This window comes from Symphalangus syndactylus, chromosome 20 (genome assembly GCF_028878055.3).
Source record: "Symphalangus syndactylus isolate Jambi chromosome 20, NHGRI_mSymSyn1-v2.1_pri, whole genome shotgun sequence".
NCBI classification, from domain to species: domain Eukaryota; kingdom Metazoa; phylum Chordata; class Mammalia; order Primates; family Hylobatidae; genus Symphalangus; species Symphalangus syndactylus.
In genome coordinates, this window is record NC_072442.2 from 16,320,624 (window position 1) to 16,343,134 (window position 22,511).

At 44.9% G+C, this 22,511-nt stretch overlaps 1 protein-coding gene across 1 annotated transcript; it reads right to left on the reverse strand.

The window, feature by feature from the left end:
• Positions 1-9,651: 9,651 nt before the first annotated feature.
• On the reverse strand, positions 9,652-10,608 carry LOC129469606 (uncharacterized; the record flags this gene model as incomplete). The annotated part of the gene is made up of 1 exon (XM_063628392.1): positions 9,652-10,608. A coding segment is annotated over one exon (957 nt), but the record flags the coding sequence as incomplete, so codon positions are not given.
• Positions 10,609-22,511: the final 11,903 nt, after the last annotated feature.

Here is a 22,511-nt window from a genome sequence, read left to right on the forward strand (position 1 = left end):
TAGAAAGCAGTGCTTACTAAGGACCTATGTGTTAAAAGAGAAATGGCAATATTTGTCAAAATGTCTATGCAAGCACCTCATTTGAATGTATGCTATACTACAAATAAAATGTTTAAGGCCGGGCGCGGTGGCTCACGCTTGTAATCCCAGCACTTTGGGAGGCCGAGGCGGGCGGATCACGAGGTCAGGAGATCGAGACCACGGTGAAACCCCATCTCTACTAAAAATACAAAAAATTAGCCGGGCGTGGTGGCGGGCGCCTGTAGTCCCAGCTACTCGGAGAGGCTGAGGCAGGAGAATGGCGTGAACCCGGGAGGCGGAGCTTGCAGTGAGCCGAGATTGCGCCACTGCACTCCAGCCTGGGCGACAGAGCGAGACTCTGTCTCAAAAAAAAAAAAAAAAAAGTTTATATTTATAAATGTCGTTTTTGGTCGCAGCATAGAATTATGTTTAAAAAGACAAAGGCTCTAACAGTAATAGCCACTGCTGTCTCTTGGAGTTAGTAAATGTAGATTGTGGTTGCTTTAGATATTTTGGGATCCAAGGTCAGGTTGTGAGGTAGTTTTCTTTTTTTTTTTTTTTTTTTTTTTTTGAGACGGAGTCTTTCTCTGTCCCCCAGGCTGGAGTGCGGTGGCGCGATCTCGGCTCACCGCAACCTCCACCTCCTGGGTTCACGCCATTCTCCTGCCTCAGCCTCCCGAGTAGCTGGGACCACAGGCGCCCGCCAGCACGCCCGGCTAATTTTTTTGTATTTTTTAGTAGAGACGGGGTTTCACCGTGTTAGCCAGGATGGTCTCGATCTCCTGACCTCGTGATCCACCCGCCTCGGCCTCCCAAAGTGCTGGGATTACAGGCTTGAGCCACCGCGCCCGGCCTATGTGAGGCAGTTTTCTTATCAATGGACTATGATTACTGACTATGGTTACTGAACTATCAAAAATAACATATGGTGAGGTTTTTGTTTATTTGCTTTTATTTTTTGAGACAGGGTCGCTCTGCTCTGTCACCCAGGCTGGAGTGCAGTGGCGTGATCTCGGCTCACTGCAACCTTTACCTCCCAAGTTCAAGTGATTCTCATGCCTCAGTCCCCCCAGCAGCTAAGATTACAGGCAAGCACCATCATGCCTGGCTAATTTTCTTTCTTTTTTTTTGGACAAAATCTTGTTCTGCTGCCTAGGCTAGAGTGCAACACCGTGGTCTGGAATCAGTGCAACCTCCGCCTCCCGGGTTCTAGCAGTTTTTCTGCCTCAGCCTCCAGAGCAGCTGGGACTACAGGTGTGCGCCACCACACCTGGCTAATTTTTTATGTTTTTTAACAGAGTTGGGGTTTCACCATATTGGCCAGGCTGATCTCGAATGCCTGACCTCTGCCCGCCTCGGCATCCCAAAGTGCTGGGATTATAGGCGTCAGCCACCGTACCCGGAGTAATTTTCATATTTTTAGTAGGGATAGGGTTTCACCATGTTGCTCAGGCTGGTCTCAAGCTCCTGATCTTAGGTGATCCACCGGCCTTGGCCTCCCAGTGCTGGGATTACAGGGATCACAGGCATGAGCCACCATGCCCGACCTATATGGTCAGTTTTAATCCAGATATAAAAGATGAAGAGATCATGCAAAGATAAAGACTTTTCAGATAGTAAATGGCCAAATAGCTCAAAATTATGATTTTTTCTTACATTTTAAAATTTTTAATTATTATTTTTTTTTTTTTAGAGACAGAGTTTTGCTCTGTCGCCCAGATTGGAGCACAGTGGCATGATATGGGCTCACTGCAACCTCCGTCTCCTGGGTTCAAGCCATTTTCCTGCCTCAGCCACCCGAGTAGCTGGGACTACAGGAGCACGCTGCCACACCCTGCTGATTTTTTGTATTTTAATAGAGACGAGGTTTCACCATGTTGCCCAGACTGCTCTCAAACCCCTGAGCTCAGGCAATCTGCCTGCGTCAGGCTCCCAAAGTGTTAGGATTACAGGCATCAGCCACTGTGCCCTGCTATTTTTCATTATTTTTTAAGGCTAGTTAAGTGAAGCAGTGGGAGTGGAGAAGGAACAAAGAAATCTGTGACTGGTGTGATCAATCAGTTGTAAACACCAGCCTCCAAATTATCTGTTATTAATTGTTGGTACTGAGAGTTCACAGTGAAATAGAACAATCAGAAAACATGGGCAAACAAAATTATTAAAAATTCATCTCTATGATGTGCCATGTTCTGAATAGGCAGTTTCTGAATGTCCGGGCCATCCGTACAAGAAAAAGAGTTGTTATTTGGTCAAGGACACATGCATTTTTCAGTCTAGAAGAGTGTCATCATTTTCTTCAAGTAATTGCAGTGTTCCTACTCTGTATTAAACAGCAAATACCTCTGCGTCCTAAGTCAGCAGCGTAGTTATTATTTGATTTTTTCCAAGTGAATAAAATGAAAAATAAAATGTTATGTCACAGTCCCAAAACACTGCTGGCATATGGAATAGTTGAGATGATAGAACATGATTTTACAACTCCAAACTGAAAATATCTATCCAAGCAGTTGCATCCCTGAAAAACTATTATAGTGTCTGGCAAAAGACTCTCTTGTGATAGGAAGTTTTTCTAGATTTTTCTAGAAATAGAGACAAGGATTAAATTTGATGTGGCTCCAAGAAAAGGAATCAGAATTGAGTATTGTCAATGATGGCTTATGGGCTTGAGAATTAAGAAAAAAAAGACCCCTTCCCACAAGTAGTGAGTTACACAACCACGGGTGCCATGGAACTAATTTGACATATTGAAACAATTTTCTATAATCATTCAGTATTTGTCTATGACAAATCAAAATATAACCATCAAATTCATATTTATCAGTTACAAGTCAAATCTTATTTTAAAAACATACAAACTCTTTGAAAATTTAGCTTAACAATGACAAAGCAACTGACTAGGAAGTAGTATTGTTAACCATCCAATTGACTATTTGACAAAAGAATACTGTATGGATATATATTTAATTTCTATTGAAACAAATGAACATAGTTGTTTATACCATATATAGTTTTATTTGATTTTTTAAAGAATTCAACCAAAACCATCAATCCTGAAATATCAAACTCCAGTGACCAGCAATTCTACTTTTGAATTCAGTGATTTGGTAAGGTAACAAATGTAAGTAAAATATTAATAATTTCATGGTAACCCTCTCCATTTTTTTCAGAATCGCAATAATACATTTTACCTTTGCTCATTATTAAGGAATGTTCTCATCATCTAATATTTATGTTCTTTGCAAATGCAAGCACTGAACACTGGTATTTTAAATAACATTATCTTGTTTTTAAAAATCATGTATCTTTCATGCATCTGTAACCATCTGATCAATGATCGGAAAATGGGAAAGTAAGTAGCACTCGGATTCTCTCAGAGTCACATTTAATTGGCTGGGCCCAAGGCCTTTGAATTTCTATCTAGAATCTTCTCAGATTAATGTACAAGTAATCACTCTGTATAAAAGCAGCTTAAAATACTGGACATAGCGTTTCAGTATCAGAATACTTTCAACTATAGCGTGACGTGCACAATTGCTTTGTTTTTCTTGAATATTTTCTCCCTTCCACTTGGTTAAGAATTTGGCAGATTGTGCTTTTCTGGAGAAAAAAAACAATGTTGGAAACCAAGTTTTATTTAACAAAATTAAGTGATTTCAGCACAGATAGATTTTGAACTTAATTCTACAGTACATGTTTCACAACAAATTTCCTTTTATTAATGGTAGGCCATTTCACACACACAGCAAGTTCGAGCACCGCAGAACACAGAAATACCTGTGCTAAATAACCTTGTCCTATTTGCATGAAAATGAACAGTGTTCAATAACCCTCAAAATATTTTATTTCATGCTGATTGATTTTTTCTAACCATTTTTTTCTGTAACATTGCTTCCACAATAACATAGAATGTTTTTAAAAAGGCAAATGTAGTTTGTTTTCATTTATCTTTTTCAGATACTGTCTTTCTTAAGAAAGCATGGTGACTTGCAGGTATTACCACGCATATTCTTTTTTTTTGGCAAAAGGATATAATTTGTCTTAAAAAGCCAATCCACTGTCCCATGCTGTTCAATTTGCACAGAGAGACTATCAGTGACTAAGAATGGCTCAACTTGCAATTTCCTGTTTTAATGTTGCAAAGGTTGCCTATGCCTGATGCTGTGTTAAATACCCAAAGCTTGCACAGAGGGAACTAACAATGGACCTTTTCACTGGGTGGTGGTGCACGGTTGTGCTTCCAGAATCTTTAACCACTTTACTTCATAGTAAAATAATATGACAAAAACAAAACACAAACCACCTGATCTCCAAGAGTTTATTTAAAACCAAAACCACCATGTGAAACTTAGTAAGTAAAGATTACAGAATTAGTATAGCATGCATTAGATATGGATGACATATCTGCAGTAAGTCATTGTTAAGTCTAGTAAATATCCAGATGATAACAGCTATTTAAGAACAGCATTGATAATTATATACGAGGAGGTCATGTTAATGTTCTACAACAAATTAAAGAGATGAAGTCCATGAAGCTATCTATGCTACTCTATGTAAGGGATAGGAAAAGCTTGGGTAATATTCAGTGCGGATACTGACTTGTATTCGTGACTCAGGCGGTGCTCAGACACACTTAACCCACTGTCTGACAGAATGAATGAACATGCGCTGTAAGTGAACCCCTTTTGGGCATGAGGTTATTTTCTATATGAGTACATTAAATCATTTTGTTTTCCAAGGGTAAATGAAGCCTTCAATTTGATTGAATAAAATACAAGATGTGCACCACCATGCCCGGCTAATTTTTTTGTTTATTTTTGTACAAGCAGGGTTTCACCACGTTGCCCAGGCTGGTCTGGGACTCTTGAGTTCAAGCCATCCACCTGCCTTGGCCTCCCAAAGTGCTGGGATTATAGGTGCGAGCCACTGCACCTGTCCTAAAATACAGATTTTGCTTAATTTCTACACTTGATGTTCCAGTACAGACATTTGCTTCAAAATACAGTATAGTTAGTGGAAGCCTTTTCATGGGGAAATAAGGTATCCGTAAGTATATTCCAGGATTTTAAACCAGAATACAAAAGAAGAAAATATTTTTTAAAAAACTATAGCACAATATAAAATGTATTTACATCATTACATTTAACTGCTTATTTTACAAGCAATAAGTTACCATCCACCAATTAATAATTTATGTCAAGTTCACCTGTAAGTATTAACACACAAACTTCTATGAAGTTCTATAATGCCAAATAAAAAAGCAACATTTAGGTTTAACATGTATTTTATATAGGCATAACGCAACACCGGCATTACAGGATTGCATTTACAAATTCTCTTGACTCTAAGCATTAAGTTATGTTAAAAGACTAAGACAATTTAAACTGTTTTTGGGTTTTTTATATTAAGGAAACCTAAATTTGTATGAGTGAATTAAATTGAATTAATTACATTTTCATATAGGCATATCAGTTTACCCTATCTTTGTTAAAATAACATGCACTGCCCTACAAAATGAATGCCGTATTCACAATCATGTTTAGCCACATTCTTAAAGATTCGGGGAAACAAATGCAATCTGAATTCAGAGACTCCATGTTCAAAGCCAAAGGTACACACCTCTATTTTTTCCCCAGTGAGCCTCTCGGCAAAGTCTTTGAATTACATATTAAAATACACTTCAAGGAAATGTGATGTTTTCGTGTATAGCTGGTGAACAGCATGCAATTTGACAGCACTGTCACTAACAATCAGAGACTGCTCTGCATCTAAGTACTAAAAACGACCCACACTGCAATCACAAGATATTTGTAAGTGGGAATTTATTGAACAAAGTTAGGCCGGGACTCTAAAGCAGCACTTGATTCTTTTGCTTCAAGACGACGACGTTTAAACGTTAGTATCTCTATTGTTTCTTTTTCCCTCTTCTCCCACACTGCCTTCTTCTCCCCCCCCACCTTCTCCCATCGTCTTTCCCCGCTTCCTTTCTCCCTCCTTCTCCCAGCACTGTCTTCTCTCTCAGCCCGTCTTTCTGCCGTTTTCTTCCCCTCGCCCCACCTCGTTCCCTGCCTCATCCTCTTCTCTCCCACCGATCTTTTTCCCCTCCGTCTCTTTCCCCAACGTCGTCTTCGCCGCTTTCCCCTCCCTTCTTCTTGCCCCCAACCCGTCCTCTTCCCCCCCAACCCGTTCTCTTCCCTTCTCCCTCCCTTACCCTTTTCTTCCTCTCTCCCTCTCCCCTTTCCCACCGTCTTCTTCCCCACCTTCTGCCCTTTCCCTCCTTTCTCCTTTCCCACCCCTCCCTTCCCCACCGTCTTCTTCCCACCTTTTTCTCCCTTCTCCCTCTTCCTCACCGTCTTCTCCCCTCTTCTCATCTCCCCTCCTTCTTCCCCACCGCGGTCTTCCCGCATCCTCTTCTGCCCTCTCCCCACAGTCTTCTTCTCGCATCTTCTTCTCCCCTGCACATTTTTCCTTTCCCCACCATTTTCTTCCCCTCAGTCTCTCCGCCCCCTCGCAGCACCGGGTCCTGTGGCGTCGGCTTTTCCTCCCGTCTCCCTCTCCCCAAGGCCTCCCCCACCCTCCTCTCCACCCGCTCGCTTCCCGTCTCCACCTTCCCGCCTATTCCCGCAGCAGCGTCTTCCCGCCGCTTCCTCTTCTCCCCTCCCCCTCCCTCTCCTCAGGGTCTTCGCCCGGCCTATTACCCCCAACCGTTTTCTTCCTCACCCCACACCGTTTTCTTCCCATTTCTTCCCACTTTCTCGCAGCAGCGTCTGTCTACCGCAGTCTCTTCCCATTCTCTTCTCCTCTCCCCATCGTCTTCTTTCCCATTATTATTCTCCACCATCTTCCCCTCCCCACCATTCTCTTCTCGTTTCCATCTCCACACCTTCTCGCAGCCGCGACTTCCTGCCGCGCTTTTCTCTCCCCGCACTCTCTTCTCCTCTCTTCCTCTCCCCACCATCTTCGACCCGATCGTCTTCTTGCCCACTCCCTTCTCCGCGCTCTTCCAGGGCCTTTCACCTAGAAGCTCTCCATGCTCTCCATGCGTGCGCGCGCCTGTGGCCCTGCGCCCGGTGTGTCTATGCGCCCAGGCAGCCTCCTGAGCTGGGCCCCTGAGCTCCGCCCCAGCAGCCAACTGGAGACCCAAGAGAGTTGCTGCCTGTGCCACCGCGGCTGCTGCCGCCGTCCCCGCCTCCGCCCCCCGCCGCCGCCTGAGAACTGAAAAGACAGTGGGGCCCGAAGACTGCAGGGAGAGGGGGAGGAGGGTATGGAGAAGGTGGGAAAGAACCTTGGAAAGTCGGAGAGGGAGAAAGGAGGGTGGGAAAGAACACGGTGAGGATACGGCAGGGCGCGGTGGCTCACGCCTGTAATCCCAGCACTTTGGGAGGCCAAGGCGGGCGGATTCCAATTTCAGGAGTTCGAGACCTGCCTGACCAACATGCTGAAACCCAGTCTCTACTAAAAATACAAAAATTAGCCAGGCGTGGTGGCGAGCGCCTGTAATCCCAGCTACTCCGGAGGCTAAGGCAGGAGAATCGCTTGAACCAGGAGGCGGAGGTCGCAGTGAGCCGAGAACTCACTATTGCACTCCGTCCTGGATTACAGAGCGAGACATCTCAAAAAAGAAAAAAACTACAGTGGGGAAGAGGGCGAGGGGAAGAAGATAGTGGGGAAAAAGACCACCGAGAAAGGGAGAAGAGGTGGGAGAGCTCCACTGTTTCACTGAACATTCCTCAGTTAAAGTTAAAATGTTCTCATAAGTTCCGTATTTTCAACTTTTGCTCTTCCAGTTGGTGTATTCTTTTCTTCCTCTAGCTCCTTAATTTTATTCAACACCAAGTTATAACTCCAACCACCTTTCTCTTTATTTTCCAATGTTTTTCTTCTAAGAACATTCTTAACGCTTGTAACACTTTACAATGTTGCAAAGCTCTGAATCCTATTTCCTGTCATCTCTTCATGCTTTCCCATTGAGGTATCAGGAGATTTTCATCCTATTTTGTTTACACTAGGAACATTTCAGTTTGACTAGACCTGTTTTCTACTTAATTTTTTTCAACTTCAAGCTTGACAAACCCAAATGTGCCCCTTTACCAGTTGTTTCTGTCTCAGGAATTGGTTTCTTGTTGCACTGTGATACACATGAAGCCAAATACCTTTTTCAGCTCATTATCCCCAGAATGTTTTTGTACATTATTTTTTTTTTCTTTTTTTTTGAGACGGAGTCTTGCTGTGTCACCCAGGCTGGAGTGCAGTGGCGCGATCTCGGCTCACTGCAAGCTCCGCCTCCCGGGTTCAGGCCATTCTCCTGCCTCAGCCTCCCGAGGAGCTGGGACTACAGGCGCCCGCCAACACGCCCGGCTAATTTTTTGTATTTTTAGTAGAGACAGGGTTTCACCGTGTTAGCCAGGATGGTCTCGATCTCCTGACCTCGTGATCCGCCCGCCTCGGCCTCCCAAAGTGCTGGGATTACAGGCTTGAGCCACCGCGCCCGGCCCGTTTTTGTACATTATTGACACAGAATAGACACCTAATCAATATTTCTAAATTTTTATTGTTCTTCCTTGCCACAAAGCAGCAATCAACTTTTTTTTTTAGCATGATGTACATACTCTTCTATCATCTTGCCCTGAACTATTTATCGAATCTTACTTCTTCCCACTCCCCTATTTGTTTCCCACGCTGTGGCCATTCAGAGCTACTTAAAGCTCTGTCAACTCTCCATGCTATTTTATAATAACAATAATGAAAAGGGGCTTTATAGCAGAGGCAGAACTCATTATTTTCTAAAAAAATACTTGCATATCTCCCATGTTGAATAGTGTCCCGCAGAAAGTCATGTCCACCTGGAACCCAAGAATGTTAAGCTATTTGGAAACAGGGTCTCTGCAGATACACTTGGTTAAGACAAGGTCACAATGCATTAGGGTGGGCGGTAAAACCAATGACTGTGTCCTTACAGGCAGGTCGTGGGAACATACAGAGACCTACAGGGAAGATGGCCATGGGACAAGGGAGGCAGAGTCTGAAGTTATGCTGCCTACAGTCACGGAATGCCAAGGACAGCTGGAAACCACCAGAAGCTAAGAAGGAGATTTTACCCGAAAGCCTCCCAAAGAAAGCAATCATACTCACACCTCCTTTTTGAATTTCTGGCCTCGTGAACGGTGAAAAAATAAATTTCTATCGTCTTAAGCCCCGCGGTTTGTGGTCATTTGTTCTGTCCTAGCCTTACACAGCATGCTAAGGGAAAAGAAGAAAATTCTGCATAAAATGTCTCCCTGCACTTTCTCCCCACTGTCTTCTTCCCCACCTTCTTTCTCCCCATGCCACTTTCCAAGGTCTTTCCCACCCTCTCCCTGCAGTCTTCCCGGCCCCAGCCTTCCGCCCGCAGCCAACACTGTTCAGTTCTGAGGTAGCGGTGGGGGCGCGGGCGGGGGCGCTGGCGGGGCGCGGGCGGGGGCGGGGGCGCGGGCGGGGCGCGGGCGGGGGCAGCCGTGATTGCACAGGTAGCGACTCTCCTGGGTCTCCTGTTGGCTGCTAGAGCGGAGCTCAGGGGCCCAGCTCATGGGGCTACCTGGGCGCATAGACACACACCGGCGCAGGGACACAGGCGCGCGCATGCGTAGAGAGCTTCTAGATGAAAGGCAGTGGGAGAGCGCGAGAAGGGAGTGGGCAAGAAGACGATCGGGGGCGAAGACGGTGGGGAGTGGAAGAGGGGAGAAAAGGGTGCGAAGAGAGAAAAACACGGCAGGAAGTCGCTGCTGCGAAGTGGGGAGATGGAAACGGGAAGAAAATGGTGGGAAGGGGAAAAAGATGGCGGAGAATAAGAGGCTGGGAAAAAAGACGATGGGGAGAGAAGAGAGTGGGAAGAAGATTGCAGCTGACAGTCGCTGCTGCGAGACGGTGGGAGGACGTGGGAAGAAAACGGTCTGAGGGGAAGAAAACTGGGGGGAGAAAACGGTTATGGGGAAGGCGCGGGAAGAAGACAGTGAAGGGAGAAGACGGCGTGGGGAGAGGAAGAGAGGAGATGGTGCGGGGAGAGAAAAGCCGGCAGGAAGACGCAGCTGCGAGAAGAAGGTGGGGATATGGAGGCTGCAAGAAGATGGAGAATAAGAGGCTGGGAAAGAAGACGATGGGGAGAGGAGAAGAGGGTGGGAAGAAGACTGCGGCAGACAGACGCTGCTGCGAGAAGGTGGGAAGACATAGGAAGAAAACGGTGCGGGGTGAGGAAGAAAACGGTTGGGGGTAATAGGCCAGGAGAAGACGGTGAGGAGAGGGAGGGGGAGGGGAGAAGAGGAAGCGGCGGGAAGACTGCTGCGGGAATAGGCGGGAAGATGGAGACTGGAAGCGAGCAGGTGGAGAGAAGGAGATGCAAGGAAAAGGTGCCGCCGCAGGAACCCGTGCTGCGATGAAGCAGAGAGACTGAGGGGAAGAAAACGGTGGGGAAGGGGGAAAAATCTGCGGGGGAGAAGAAGGTGCGGGAAGAAGACAGTAGGGAGAGGGCAGAAGAGGATGCGGGAAGACCGCAGTGGGGAAGGAGGGGAGAAGACGGTGAGAGAGAGGGGAGAAGAAGGTGGGAAGACGTTGGGAAAGGAGAAGGGTCGGGAAGAAGAGGGGAGGGAAAGGGCAGAAAGTGGGGAAGAAGACGGTAGAAAAGGGGTGAAGGGAAGAAAAGGGTGGGGAGGGAGAAGGGAAGAGGACGGGTTGGGGAGGAGAAGAAGGGAGGGGAAAGCGGCGAAAATCTTGGGGAAAAAGATGGAGGGGGAAGAAGATCAATGGGAGAGAAGAGGATGAGGCAGGGAACGAGGTAGGGAGAGGGGAAGAAAACGGCAGAAAGACGGGCTAAGAGAGAAGAGTGCTGGGAGAAGAAGTGGGAGCGGCGAGAGGGAGAAGGGAAGCGGGGAAAGAAGAAGGTGGTGGGGGAGAAGAAGGCAGTGTGGGAGAAGAGTTGAGAGAAAAAGAAACAATAGTGATACTAACGTTTAAACGTCGTCGTCTTGGAGCAAAAGAAGCAAGTGCTCTAAAATAGTCCCGGCCTAACTTTGTTCAATAAATTCCCACTTACAAGTATCTTCTGATTGCGGTGTGGGTCATTTTTAGTACTTAGATCCAGAGCAGTCTCTGATTGTTAGTGACAGTGCTGTCAAATTGCATGCTGTTCACCAGCTATACACGAAAACATCACATTTCCTTGAAGTGCACTTTAATATGTAATTCAAAGACTTTGCCAAGAGGCTTATTGGGGAAAATATAGAGGTGTGTACCTTTGGCATTGAACGTGGAGTCTGTGATTTTAGATTGCATTTGTTTCCCCAAATCTTTAAGATTGTGGCTGAAACACGATTGTGAATACGGCATTCATTTTGTAGGGCAGTGCATGTTATTTTAACAAAGATAGGGTAAACTGATACGCCTATAAGAAAATATAATTCAGGCCGGGCGCGGTGGCTCACGCTTGTAATCCCAGCACTTTGGGAGGCCGAGGCGGGCGGATCACGAGGTCAGGAGATCGAGACCACGGTGAGACCACGGTGAAACCCCGTCTCTACTAAAAAAAATACAAAAAAATTAGCCGGGCGTGGTGGCGGGCGCCTGTAGTCCCAGATACTCGGAGAGGCTGAGGCAGGAGAGTGGCGTGAACCCGGAAGGCGGAGCTTGCAATGAGCCGAGATTGCGCCACTGCACTCCAGCCTGGGCGACAGAGCAAGACTCCATCTCAAAAAAAAAAAAAATTAATAATTTCATGGTAACCTTCTCCATTACAAGTTAGGGAAAGCTTAGCAGATGGACGCGGTAGAAATATGAAGATGTTAGGAAATGCATGTGCTCTGAAGATAGGGAAGGACAGAAATTCATGAAAGCCAGATAACATGAGTAGCACCAGGTGGAATACTATACCTCCTATCAGAATAAAGAAAATTCTTATTTACATTAAAACTAAACATTTCCTTTAAGAACTTAAACCCATAGTTTCCAAGGGACAAATATTGTGTTTCTATCATTTCTTTCTTTACATTTTTGGTTAAATGTGACCCTTGGTAGCCCTTGATGATATAAATAAAATGTGAAAGAGTTGGTAAAGGTACATCTCTGCATGATATTTCCAAATTCAGAGGTTAAGGAAAAAAATACGATCAATAGTGTAAGTAAGGTTCTTCTAGTCAAACATGACACAAATTTTAAAAGAGAGATAAATGCACATTTTTATTAATGTAGTAATGGTCTCTGTATTGAGTTTATGGTTTTCAATTTTTTGTCAACTTGAGTCTTTCTGGACAGCAAGTATGTAGTCTTGAAAATGGAATAAAAATTACAGTACAAAAGAATAAAGACCAGTTTTCAAATTTTTTGGCATCAGGAACTCCTTAAAATCTTAAAAATTATTGGGGGCCATAATGTGATTTAATTTATCTGCATTATATGTGTAGGTATTTACCATATTAAAATTGAGTCTGATAACTTTAAAGAAGTATATGAGTTGATTCAAAGCAATGATGACAAACTCATTATGTGTTAACATAAGTAACACATTTGCATGAAAAATTAAACAAAAAATAGAAATGTGAAGAGTGATATTAGTTTTATTAACCTCTAATATCTGATTTAATAGATTATAGCTGGATTATCATATTTAACTCCACATTTAATCTTAAAATATGTTATTGAGTTTAAACAAGTGTATGAAGAAAATCTGGTCTCACAGAGAAAAATAGTTGGAAAGGGAGAAGTATTTTAATAACCTTTTCAGTTAATGGTGGACAATCTTCTTTTGATACGACACTGAAAATTTTAAAGGGGTAGTTTCTTAAAAGTTAGCTGTATGCTGGGTGGGGTGGCTCACGCCTGTAATCCCAGCACTTTGGGAGGCAGAGGCGGGGGGATCACGAGGTCAGGAGATCAAGATCATCCTGGCTAACGCGGTGAAACCCCGTCTCTACTAAAAATACAAAAAATTAGCCGGGCATGGTTGCAGGCGCCTGTAGTCCCAGCTACTCCGGAGGCTGAGGCAAGAGAATGGCCTGAACCCGTGAGGCGGAGCTTGCAGTGAGCTGAGATCGAGATCGTGCCACTGCACTCCAGCCTGGGCGACAAAGCCAGACTCTTCTCAAAAAAATAAAAAATAAATAAATAAAAAGTTAGCTGTAATGTGGAATCTGGAAACTTAAATATGAAAATTCCTAAAACTCTTTAGATTTAAAAAAGATTAATTTTACTCTAAAATCTGTTGTTCCATCTTATACTTTTAGTTAAGTTTTACCCATGCCCAATTTTATAATATCATCCATTAGACATTGTGTCACGGAGTTAAGCAGATCTTTTAAATGTTGGCACATTTCATTATACAATGTCAAATAAACAACAGCTTTGTTAAATCATTGCCAGCCTAACCAGAAAGATCTTTAGGTGTTTGGACAGCAGTCTGGCTCAAGTAGTTGATAAAAGTTTTCGAAAAATTTTTTTTAATTCAAATTTTAGATTTTATCACTGACATATAGGATATTGTCAGTTTTTCTTGAAGTGAGCTCACTGTTTTTCACTGTTATTCAGTCTTTACCATCTAGTAAATGTCACTTCTATTCTTCCATAAGAAATCTGGAATCCTCTGGGACTAGTTTCTTTCTCTCATAGGCCAAACCAATTCATCAGTAGATTGTGTTAGTGATTCTTTTGAAACATATTGTGAATCCAGCTGGGTGCAGCGGCTCACGCCTGTAATCCCAGCACTTTGTGGGGCTGAGGCGGGCGGATCACGAAGTCAGGAGATGGAGTTCATCCTGGCTAACACAGTGAAACCCCGTCTCTACTAAAAATACAAAAAAATTAGCTGGGCGTGGTGGTGGGCACCCTTAGTCCCAGCTACTCAGGAGGCTGAGGTAGAATGGCGTGAACCCGGGAGGCGGAGCTTGCAGTGAGCCCAGATTGCGCCACTGCACTCCAGCCTGGGCAACAGAGGAAACTCCGTCTCAAAAAAACGAAAACAAAAACAAAAACATATTGTGAATCCAAGCATCTCTTAGAGGTCTACTGCTTCCACCCTTGCCCATCTGTCATCTCAGGTCTCGATTAGTAGCCTGTCCTTCTAGATGCTTTTTACTCCTTCTGTTGTTCCTTTTGTCTTTCCATGAAGCCATCTAGCTGATTTTTCAAAAATATCATTTAAAATGTCACCCTTTGGCTCAAATTCTTTGAATAAGGGCAAACTCTTCTTTTTTTTAAAAAATTTAACTTTTAAGGTCAGGGTACCTCTGCAGGCTTGTTCCATAGGTACACTTGTGTCATGGGGTTTGTATAGATTCTTTCATCATCCAGGTATTAAGCCTAGTACCCACTACTTTTTCTTTCTGCTCTTCTCCCTCCTCCCACCCTCCACCCTTTGAAAGGCCCCAGTGTTTGTCGTTCCCCTCTATGTGTCCATGTGTTCTCATCATTTAGCTCCCATTTATAAGCTTGCTAAGGATAATGGCCTCCACCTCCATCCATGTCCCTGCAAAGGAAATGATCTCATTCTTTTTTATGGCTGCATAGTACCCGATGGTGTACTATGCACCACATTTTCTTTATCCAGCCTATCGTTGATGGGTATTTGGGTTGATTTCATGTCTTTGCTATTGTGACTAGTGCTGGAATGAACATACACATGCATGTATCTTTATGATAAAATGACTTATATTCCTTTGGGTATATACTCAGTAATGGGATTGCTTCGTTGAATGGTATTTCTGTCTTGGGTCTTTGAGGTATTGCCACTGTCTTCTACAATGGCTGAATTAATGTACACTCCCAAGAACAGTGCCTAAGTGTTCCCTTTTTGTCCACAATCTTGCCAGCATTTGTTATTTTTTGACTTTTTAGTAATAGCCATTCTGACTAGTGTGAGGTGGTATCTCATTGTGGTTTTGATTTGCATTTCTCTAATGATTTCTGATGTTGAACGTCTTTTCAAAAGAAAACTCATTTATCTTGCATTGTTGAGCTGATTACCATCAGTTCCAAACCTTCCCCCTTCTTTACCCTGTTCGCCGGCTTTGCGTTGTCTGTGGCATGGTGTGAAACTTCATCTGCAGCATCTGCTAGAGGGACGCTGGAGAAGGTTGGGGCTCTTTCTAGTTCTGAGTACTCCTCTTACCTTGCTCTTGTAGGGGACAGCAGCCAACAGTGGCCATCACCTCTCTGGGGACAGAGCAGGTCACAGGCAGCACCTAGGGGAGCAGCTTCCCAGTGTTTTGTCAGTGTAGAAACTCAGCAAAATTCTCTGCTGTCAAGCAGGCCACATCCTCACCCTCTCCAAGGAGGTCTAGCACTCAGTTCTGGTGTGTGTGGGAGATTATTCCAGATTTGTTTCTTCCTGCAGTGCTTTCCTGAAGCTCTGGAGAGCACATTGGCAGCTCCCTGAATTTGCCATCCCTATTTTGTGTGTGTGTTTGCTTTGCCTTTCCTAAGCTTGTCCAACCCACAGCCCAGGGCTGGTTTGAATGAGGCCCAACAGAAATTTGTAAACTTTCTTAAAACACTGAGATTTTTGGCTAGGTGCCAGTGGTTCAAGCCGATAATCCCAGCACTTTGGGAGGCTGAGGCAGGCAGATCACTTGAGTTCAGGAGTTCAAGACCAGCCTGCTCAACATGGTGAAAACCCATTAGTCTCTACTAATAAAGTACAAAAATTAGCCAGGTGTGGTGGCACATGCCTGTAATCCCACCTACTCAGGAGGCTGAGGCACAAGAATTGATTGAGTCTGGAGGCAGAGGTTGCAGTGAGCCGAGATCATGCCACTACACTCCAGCCTGGGTGATAGAGTAAGACTCTGTCCAAAAAAAAACAAAACAACAGGGCTGGGCGCGGTGGCTCACGCTTGTAATCCCAGCACTTTGGGAGGCCGAGGCGGGCGGATCACGAGGTCAGGAGATCGAGACCACGGTGAAACCCCGTCTCTACTAAAAATACAAAAAATTAGCCGGGCGTGGTGATTGGGCGCCTGTAGTCCCAGCTACTCGGAGAGGCTGAGGCAGGAGAATGGCGTGAACCGGGGAGGCGGAGCTTGCAGTGAGCCGAGATCGCGCCACTGCACTCCAGCCTGGGCGACAGAGCGAGACTCCGTCTCAAAAACAAACAAACAAACAAACAAACAAAAACAAAACAACAGGCTGGGTGCAGTGGTTCACACCTGTAATCCCAGCACTTTGGGAGGCTGAGCCGGGCAGATCATGAGATCAAGAGATCGAGACCATGCTGGCCAACATGGTGAAACCTCGTCTTGATCGCTTGAGCCTGGGAGATGAAGGCTGCAGTGAGCTATGATGGTGCCACTGCACTCCAGCCTGGGCAACAGAGGAAGACTCTGTCTCAGGAGAGGGGCCACATTTACAAATTTATAAGCTGCTTTTAGACAAATACGGGGATGGCAGAGAGTTTTCCTTGTATTTGCTTCTTCTCAGTTGTCTTCAGCTCAACATAGTTAATATGCTGAAATGGCATATTTTGGTGTGACATATTCTGCTACCCTTCCAGCTGTACTTTTTTTTTTTTTTTTTTTTGGAGACGGAGTCTCGCTCTGTCACCCAGGCTGGAGTGCAGTGGCGCAGTCTCGGCTCACTGCAAGCTCCGCCTCCCGGGTTCACGCCATTCTCCTGTCTCAGCCTCTCCGAGTAGCTGGGACTACAGGCGCCCGCCACCACGCCCGGCTAATTTTTTTGTATTTTTAGTAGAGACGGGGTTTCACCGTGGTCTCGATCTCCTGACCTTGTGATCCGCCCGCCTCGGCCTCCCAAAGTGCTGGGATTACAAGCGTGAGCCACCGCGCCCGGCCTGTACTTTTTTTTTTTTAAGAATTCATCCTTTTTTCACAAAAGAAGGTCTTTTCCTCCTTCTCATTGTAATGTATCCCTTTGAACATCTGTGACTTTTATAAAACTGTTAACCACAGAGTTTCTAAACCTCAGCACTATTGACATTTTGGCTCAGATAATTTTTTGTTGTTTATGTCTTAATCACTGTATGTTTAGCAGTATCTCTGGTCTCTACTTGCTAGGTGCCAATAACATCGCTTTCCAAAAGTTGTGGCAACCAAAAATGTCTCCACATATTGTCAATGTTCCCTGGGGCTGGCGGGCAAAATTGCCCCTGATTGAGAACCACTGCGTTAAAGGAAAGTCAATGGCATAAAATGAGAGCGTGTCACTGGCTAGTTATGCCCTTATTTTACCACGAGAGGTCTCCCTAGACCCCATTATGTTCTAATCTGGCCCATACAGGGCTAAGGGTGCCACCAAATAGATTGTTATGACTTGGAGGATGGTAACAGTAGGTTTACACACTAAAGCAGTTGATCAATCCATGCAGAAGAATTCCAAATAAATTATGTAACTACTCTACTGCAAAGGAGGGGACTATAATTCCTCACTCCTTAAGTGTAAGCTCTGCATGGGGAACTTCTGTCTAAAAAGTATGACAAGGACTGGGAGGAGTCACTATAGTGGGGGAACCTGACAATCAGCCAGGTGATCCAGGAGAACATCAACACTGATAAATCTTATTGATAGTATGTACCCTTGATATGATGTCATGAAAATGGCACTTTACCTCTGTGTCATTCCCCCAAAACACACATGACCCCAGTCTAGTCATGAGAAAAGCATCAGACAAATCTTAATAGAGGGGTGGCCTGCAATATACCTGATGAGAACTTCTCAACACTGTCAAGACCATCAAAACTGGCTGGGCGCGATGGCTCACGCCTGTAATCCCAGCACTGTGGGAGGCCGAGGCAGATGGTCACCTGAGGTCAGGCATTCAAGACCAGCCTGGCCAACACGGTGAAACCCAATCTCTACTAAAAATACAAAAATTAGCTGGATGGGGTGGTGAGTGCCTGTGGTCCCAGCTACTCAAGAGGCTGAGACAGGAGAATCGCTTGAACTCAGGAGGCGGAGGTTGCCTTGAGTTGAGACCGTGCCACTGCACTCCAGCCTAGGCGACAGAGCGAGCCTCTGTCTCAAAAAAAAAAGAAAAAGAAAAAAGAAAACAGCATCAAAACCAAGGAATGTCTGAGAAACTATGATAACCAAGAGAAGCCCAAGGAGACATGGCAACTAAATGTAAAGTCGTCTCCTGGCTGGGATACTGGAGCAGAAAAAAGGACATTAGGTAAAAACTAAAGAAATCTGCATAATTATAGCAAATGTGCTACACTAATATGCAATATTAATAATAGGGGAAACTATGTCAAGGGCAGAGTTATATGAGAACTCTATATGCTGTTCAGTTTTTCTGTAAATCTAAAACTGCTCTAAAATTTGTCTATTAATTTTATTTTATTTTGAGACAGAGTCTCACTCTGTCACCCAGGCTGGCATGATCTTGGCTCACTGCAACCTCCGCCTCCTGGGTTCAAGCAATTCTCCTGCCTCAGCCTCCTGAGCAGCTAGGATTACAACTGCCCGCCACCACGCCCGGCTAATTTTTGTATTTTTAGTAGAGATGGGGTTTCACCGTGTTGGCCAGGCTGGTTTTGAACTCATGACCTCAGGTTATCTGCCTGCCTCGGCCTTCCAAAGTGCTGGGATTACATGCATGAGCCACTGCGCCTGGCCTAAAATGGTCTATTAACTTTTAAAAAGCATCTGATCAAGTACTGCCTTGGTAAAATAAGCAAAGAAGGCTTTAGAATGATGAATTTCCTAGAATTCTGATTTTTTTTTGACTCAGGTCTCATTACATCACCCAGGCTCGAGTGCAGCGGCATGATCATAGCTCACTGTAGCCTCGCATTCCTGGGCTCAAGCGATTCTCCCACCTCAGCCTCCCAAATAGCTGGGACTATAGATGTGTGCCACCACACTTAGCTAATTTTCTTATTTTTATTTTTTGTAGATATAGGATCTTGCTGTTGCCCACTCTGGCTTCAAGGGAGCCTCCCATCTTGGTGCCCAAAGTGTTGGGATTACAAGTGTGAACCACCATGCCCAGCCTTAGAATCTGATTGCTGATCTAAGGGGAATAATTTGGTGACTGTCATGGGAAATGCCACCTTCACAAACAAATGCATCTTCTCACTTTATGCATCAGTATCAGTTAAGAAAAGCAAAGATTGACACCAAAGAAAAGAAACTTTGAATAGAATAAAGGAGTCCAACTATTTTTTTTTTTTTTGAGACAGAATTTCACTCTTCTTGCCCAGACTGGAGTGCAATGGTGCAATCTCAGCTCACTGAAACCTCTGCCTCCCGGGTTCAAGTGATTCTCCTGCCTTAGCCTCCTGAGTAGCTGGGATTACAGGCATGCGCCACCATGCCTGGCTAATTTTGTATTTTTAGTAGAGATGGGGCTTCTCCATGTTGGTCAGGCTAGTCTCGAACTCCCAACCTTAGGTGATCTGCCCACATCGGCCTCCCAAAGTGCTGGGATTACAGGCATGAGCCACCACCTGGCTTTTTTTTTTTTTTTTTTTTTTTTTAGATGAAGTCTTGCTCTGTTGCCCAGGCTGGAGAGCAATGGCTCCATCTTGGCTCACTGCAACCCCCACCTCCTGTGTTCAAGCGATTCTCCTGCCTCAGCCTCCCGAGTAACTGGGATTATGGACACACACCACCACACCTGGCTAAGTTTTGTATTTTTAGTAGGGATGGGGTTTCACCATGTTGGCTAGGCTGGTTTTGAACTCCTGACCTCAAGTGATCTGCCCACCTCGGCCTCCCAAAGTGCAGGAATTACCGGCGTGAGCCACCATGCCTGGCCTAACTACTTTAAATAATTCTTTCTATTCTTTTACACACTAAAAGTGGCATGACCATGTGAAGTGAATAACAACTATTGTATCTCATTGCTATCCCTTCGAAGTTGATACTATATCCCAGTGCCATATTCAGATGAGGAAAATTGAGTCTCGAAGAGATTATGAATCTGCCCAAGATCACAGGGCTAGCAAGTGACAAAACTAAAATTCAAACCCAGGTTTTTTTTTGTTTTTTTTTTTTTTGAGACAGAGTCTTGCTCTGTTGCTCAGGCTAGAGTGCAGTGGTGCAATCTTGACTGAAACCTCTGCCTCCTGGGTTCAAGTGATTCTCCTGTCTCAGCCTCCTGAATAGCTGGGATTACAGGCACCGGCCACTACGCCCGCCTAATTTTTGTATTTTTACTAGAGGTGGGGTTTCACCATGTTGGCCAGGCTGGCCTCAAACTCCTGGCCTCAGGTGATCTGCCTGCCTCAGCCTCCCAAAGTGCTGGGATTACAGGTGTGAGCCACTGCACCTGGCAAGAGTGAATATTTTTAAATGAGACATTAAGACCTGGGTTTTGGCTGGGTACAGTGGCTCACGCCTGTCACCTCAGCACCTTGGGAAGTCAAGGCAGGAGGATCACCAGCAGTCAGGTGTTTGAGACCAGCCTGGCCAACATGGCAAAACCCTGTCTCTCTAAAAATACAAAAGTTCGCCAAGCATGGTGGTGGGTACCTGTAATCCCAGCTACTCGGGAGGGTGAGGCAGGAGAATTGCTTGAACCTGGGAGGCAGAGTTTGCAGTGAGCGGAGACCATGCCATCCATTGCACTCCAGCCTGGGCAACAAGAGCGAAACAATGTCTTAAAATAAAATAAAATAAAAATATTCGCTCTTAACTCTTTGGCAATATTTCCTCCCACTGTGTGACAGTCGAAGTTATTCACTGTCACTGTAGAGTAGGTATGATATAATTAAATGGCACTGAACAAAAACCAGAAGTCTGGATTCTCCTTTGGCTCAGAATACCAATTTCCTTACCAGAAAATTGTGGATAATAATACCTTGCCCTGTTTACCTCACTGAGTTATTTTAAGGGTTAAATGAGAGAATCTATGAGAAAATGTCTTGCACCCCATGAGGCAGGGCATTGTAACATGAACACGTTTTTACTTTCCAGCTTTCTGCAAATATGTGTGTTAGTTAATTGTAAAATGGAATGTGTACAGATGATTGAAGCGCACTTCCGAGCAGAAGGCTTAGAAGAAAATTTTGTCAGCTTTAAATTTGCCCTTTGAATAGAAGATCCCAAGCCCATGGTCCTCATCACTGATTACTTTGGAGTTTTTTTTTTTTTTTTTTTTTTTGAGACAGAGTCTGGCTCAGTCACCCAGGCTGGAGTGCAATGACACAATTTTGGCTCACTGCAATCTTTGCCTCACAGGTTCAAATGATTCTCCTGCCTCAGCCTCCTGAGCAGCTGGGGTTACAGGCATGCATCATCACACCCAGCTAATTTTTTTTTTTTTTTTTTGTATTTTGGGTAGAGACGGGGTTTCACCATGTTGGCCAGGCTGGTATCAAACTCCTGACCTCAAGTGATCCTCCTGCCTCAGCCTCCCAAAGTGCTGGGATTACAGGTGTGAGCCACTGTACCTGGCCACTTGTGGAGTTTTTAAAGGGATCCATGGCCGGGTGTGGTGGCTCACATAATCCCAGCACTTTGGGAGGCTAAGGTGGGCAGATAACAAGATCAGGAGACCAGCCTGGCCAATATGGTTAAACCCCATCTCTACTAAAAATACAAAAATTAGCCAGGTGTGGTGGTGGGTGCCTGTAGTCCCAGCTACTCGGGAGGCTGAGGCAGGACAATCCCTTGAACCCAGGAGGCAGAGGTTGCAGTGAGACGAGATCACACCACTGCACTCCAGGCTGGGTGACAGAGCAAGACTCTGTCTCAAAAAATAAAATAAAATAATAATAAAGCCATCTATGACCAGGATCTATCCTGGACCAATTAAGGCAATTAGAATTGCCTAGGAGTAGGGCATGCATGGCACTGGTATTTTTCAAAAGCTTTCCAGGTGGTTCTCATATACAACCAAGGCTGAGAACTGCTGTCCTAATTGATCTAAAGTCTGCCCAGTTCCATGGGGGCCCAATGTTACCCTGCCTGCATAGACTGCTCATCACCCCACAAAACTGATGGAGTTGGAATATTCCCATCAGGCAGTGAGGGTAAAATAAAAGTCTGGTCAGTCAAGCTGCCAGGACAGCAGATGATATTGTCATTTGACTAAATGAAATGGACCTATTTGTTTCATTCAAAGAAGGAAGAGCCCAGTCAAGGGAAGGAGAATGCAGCAGAAAGGAGAAGTAGCTGGCCATGCAATGAGTTCGCACTCTGCCGTGGTAGAACGCTGGTCTGAGCTGTTGTTTAAACTCTCGCCTCTGCATCTCAGTTGATCTTGTGTATCATGTTGTCTGATGAACCTCTGTTGGGAGCCTGGGCCTCAGTGCTGGGCAGACCAAAACAACAATTAAGCTTACAAATTAGTAAATTAACACTGTTCAAAAACTGGCCACAGAGGCCGGTCATGGTGGCTCATGGCTGTAATCCCAGCACTTTGGGAGGCTGAGGCAATCGGGTCATCTGAGGTCAGGAGTTGAAGAACAGGCCAACATGATGAAACCCCATCTCTACTAAAAATACAAAAATTAGCCAGGCGTGGTGGCACATGTCTGTAATCCCAGCTACTTGGGAGGCTGAGGCACAAGAAT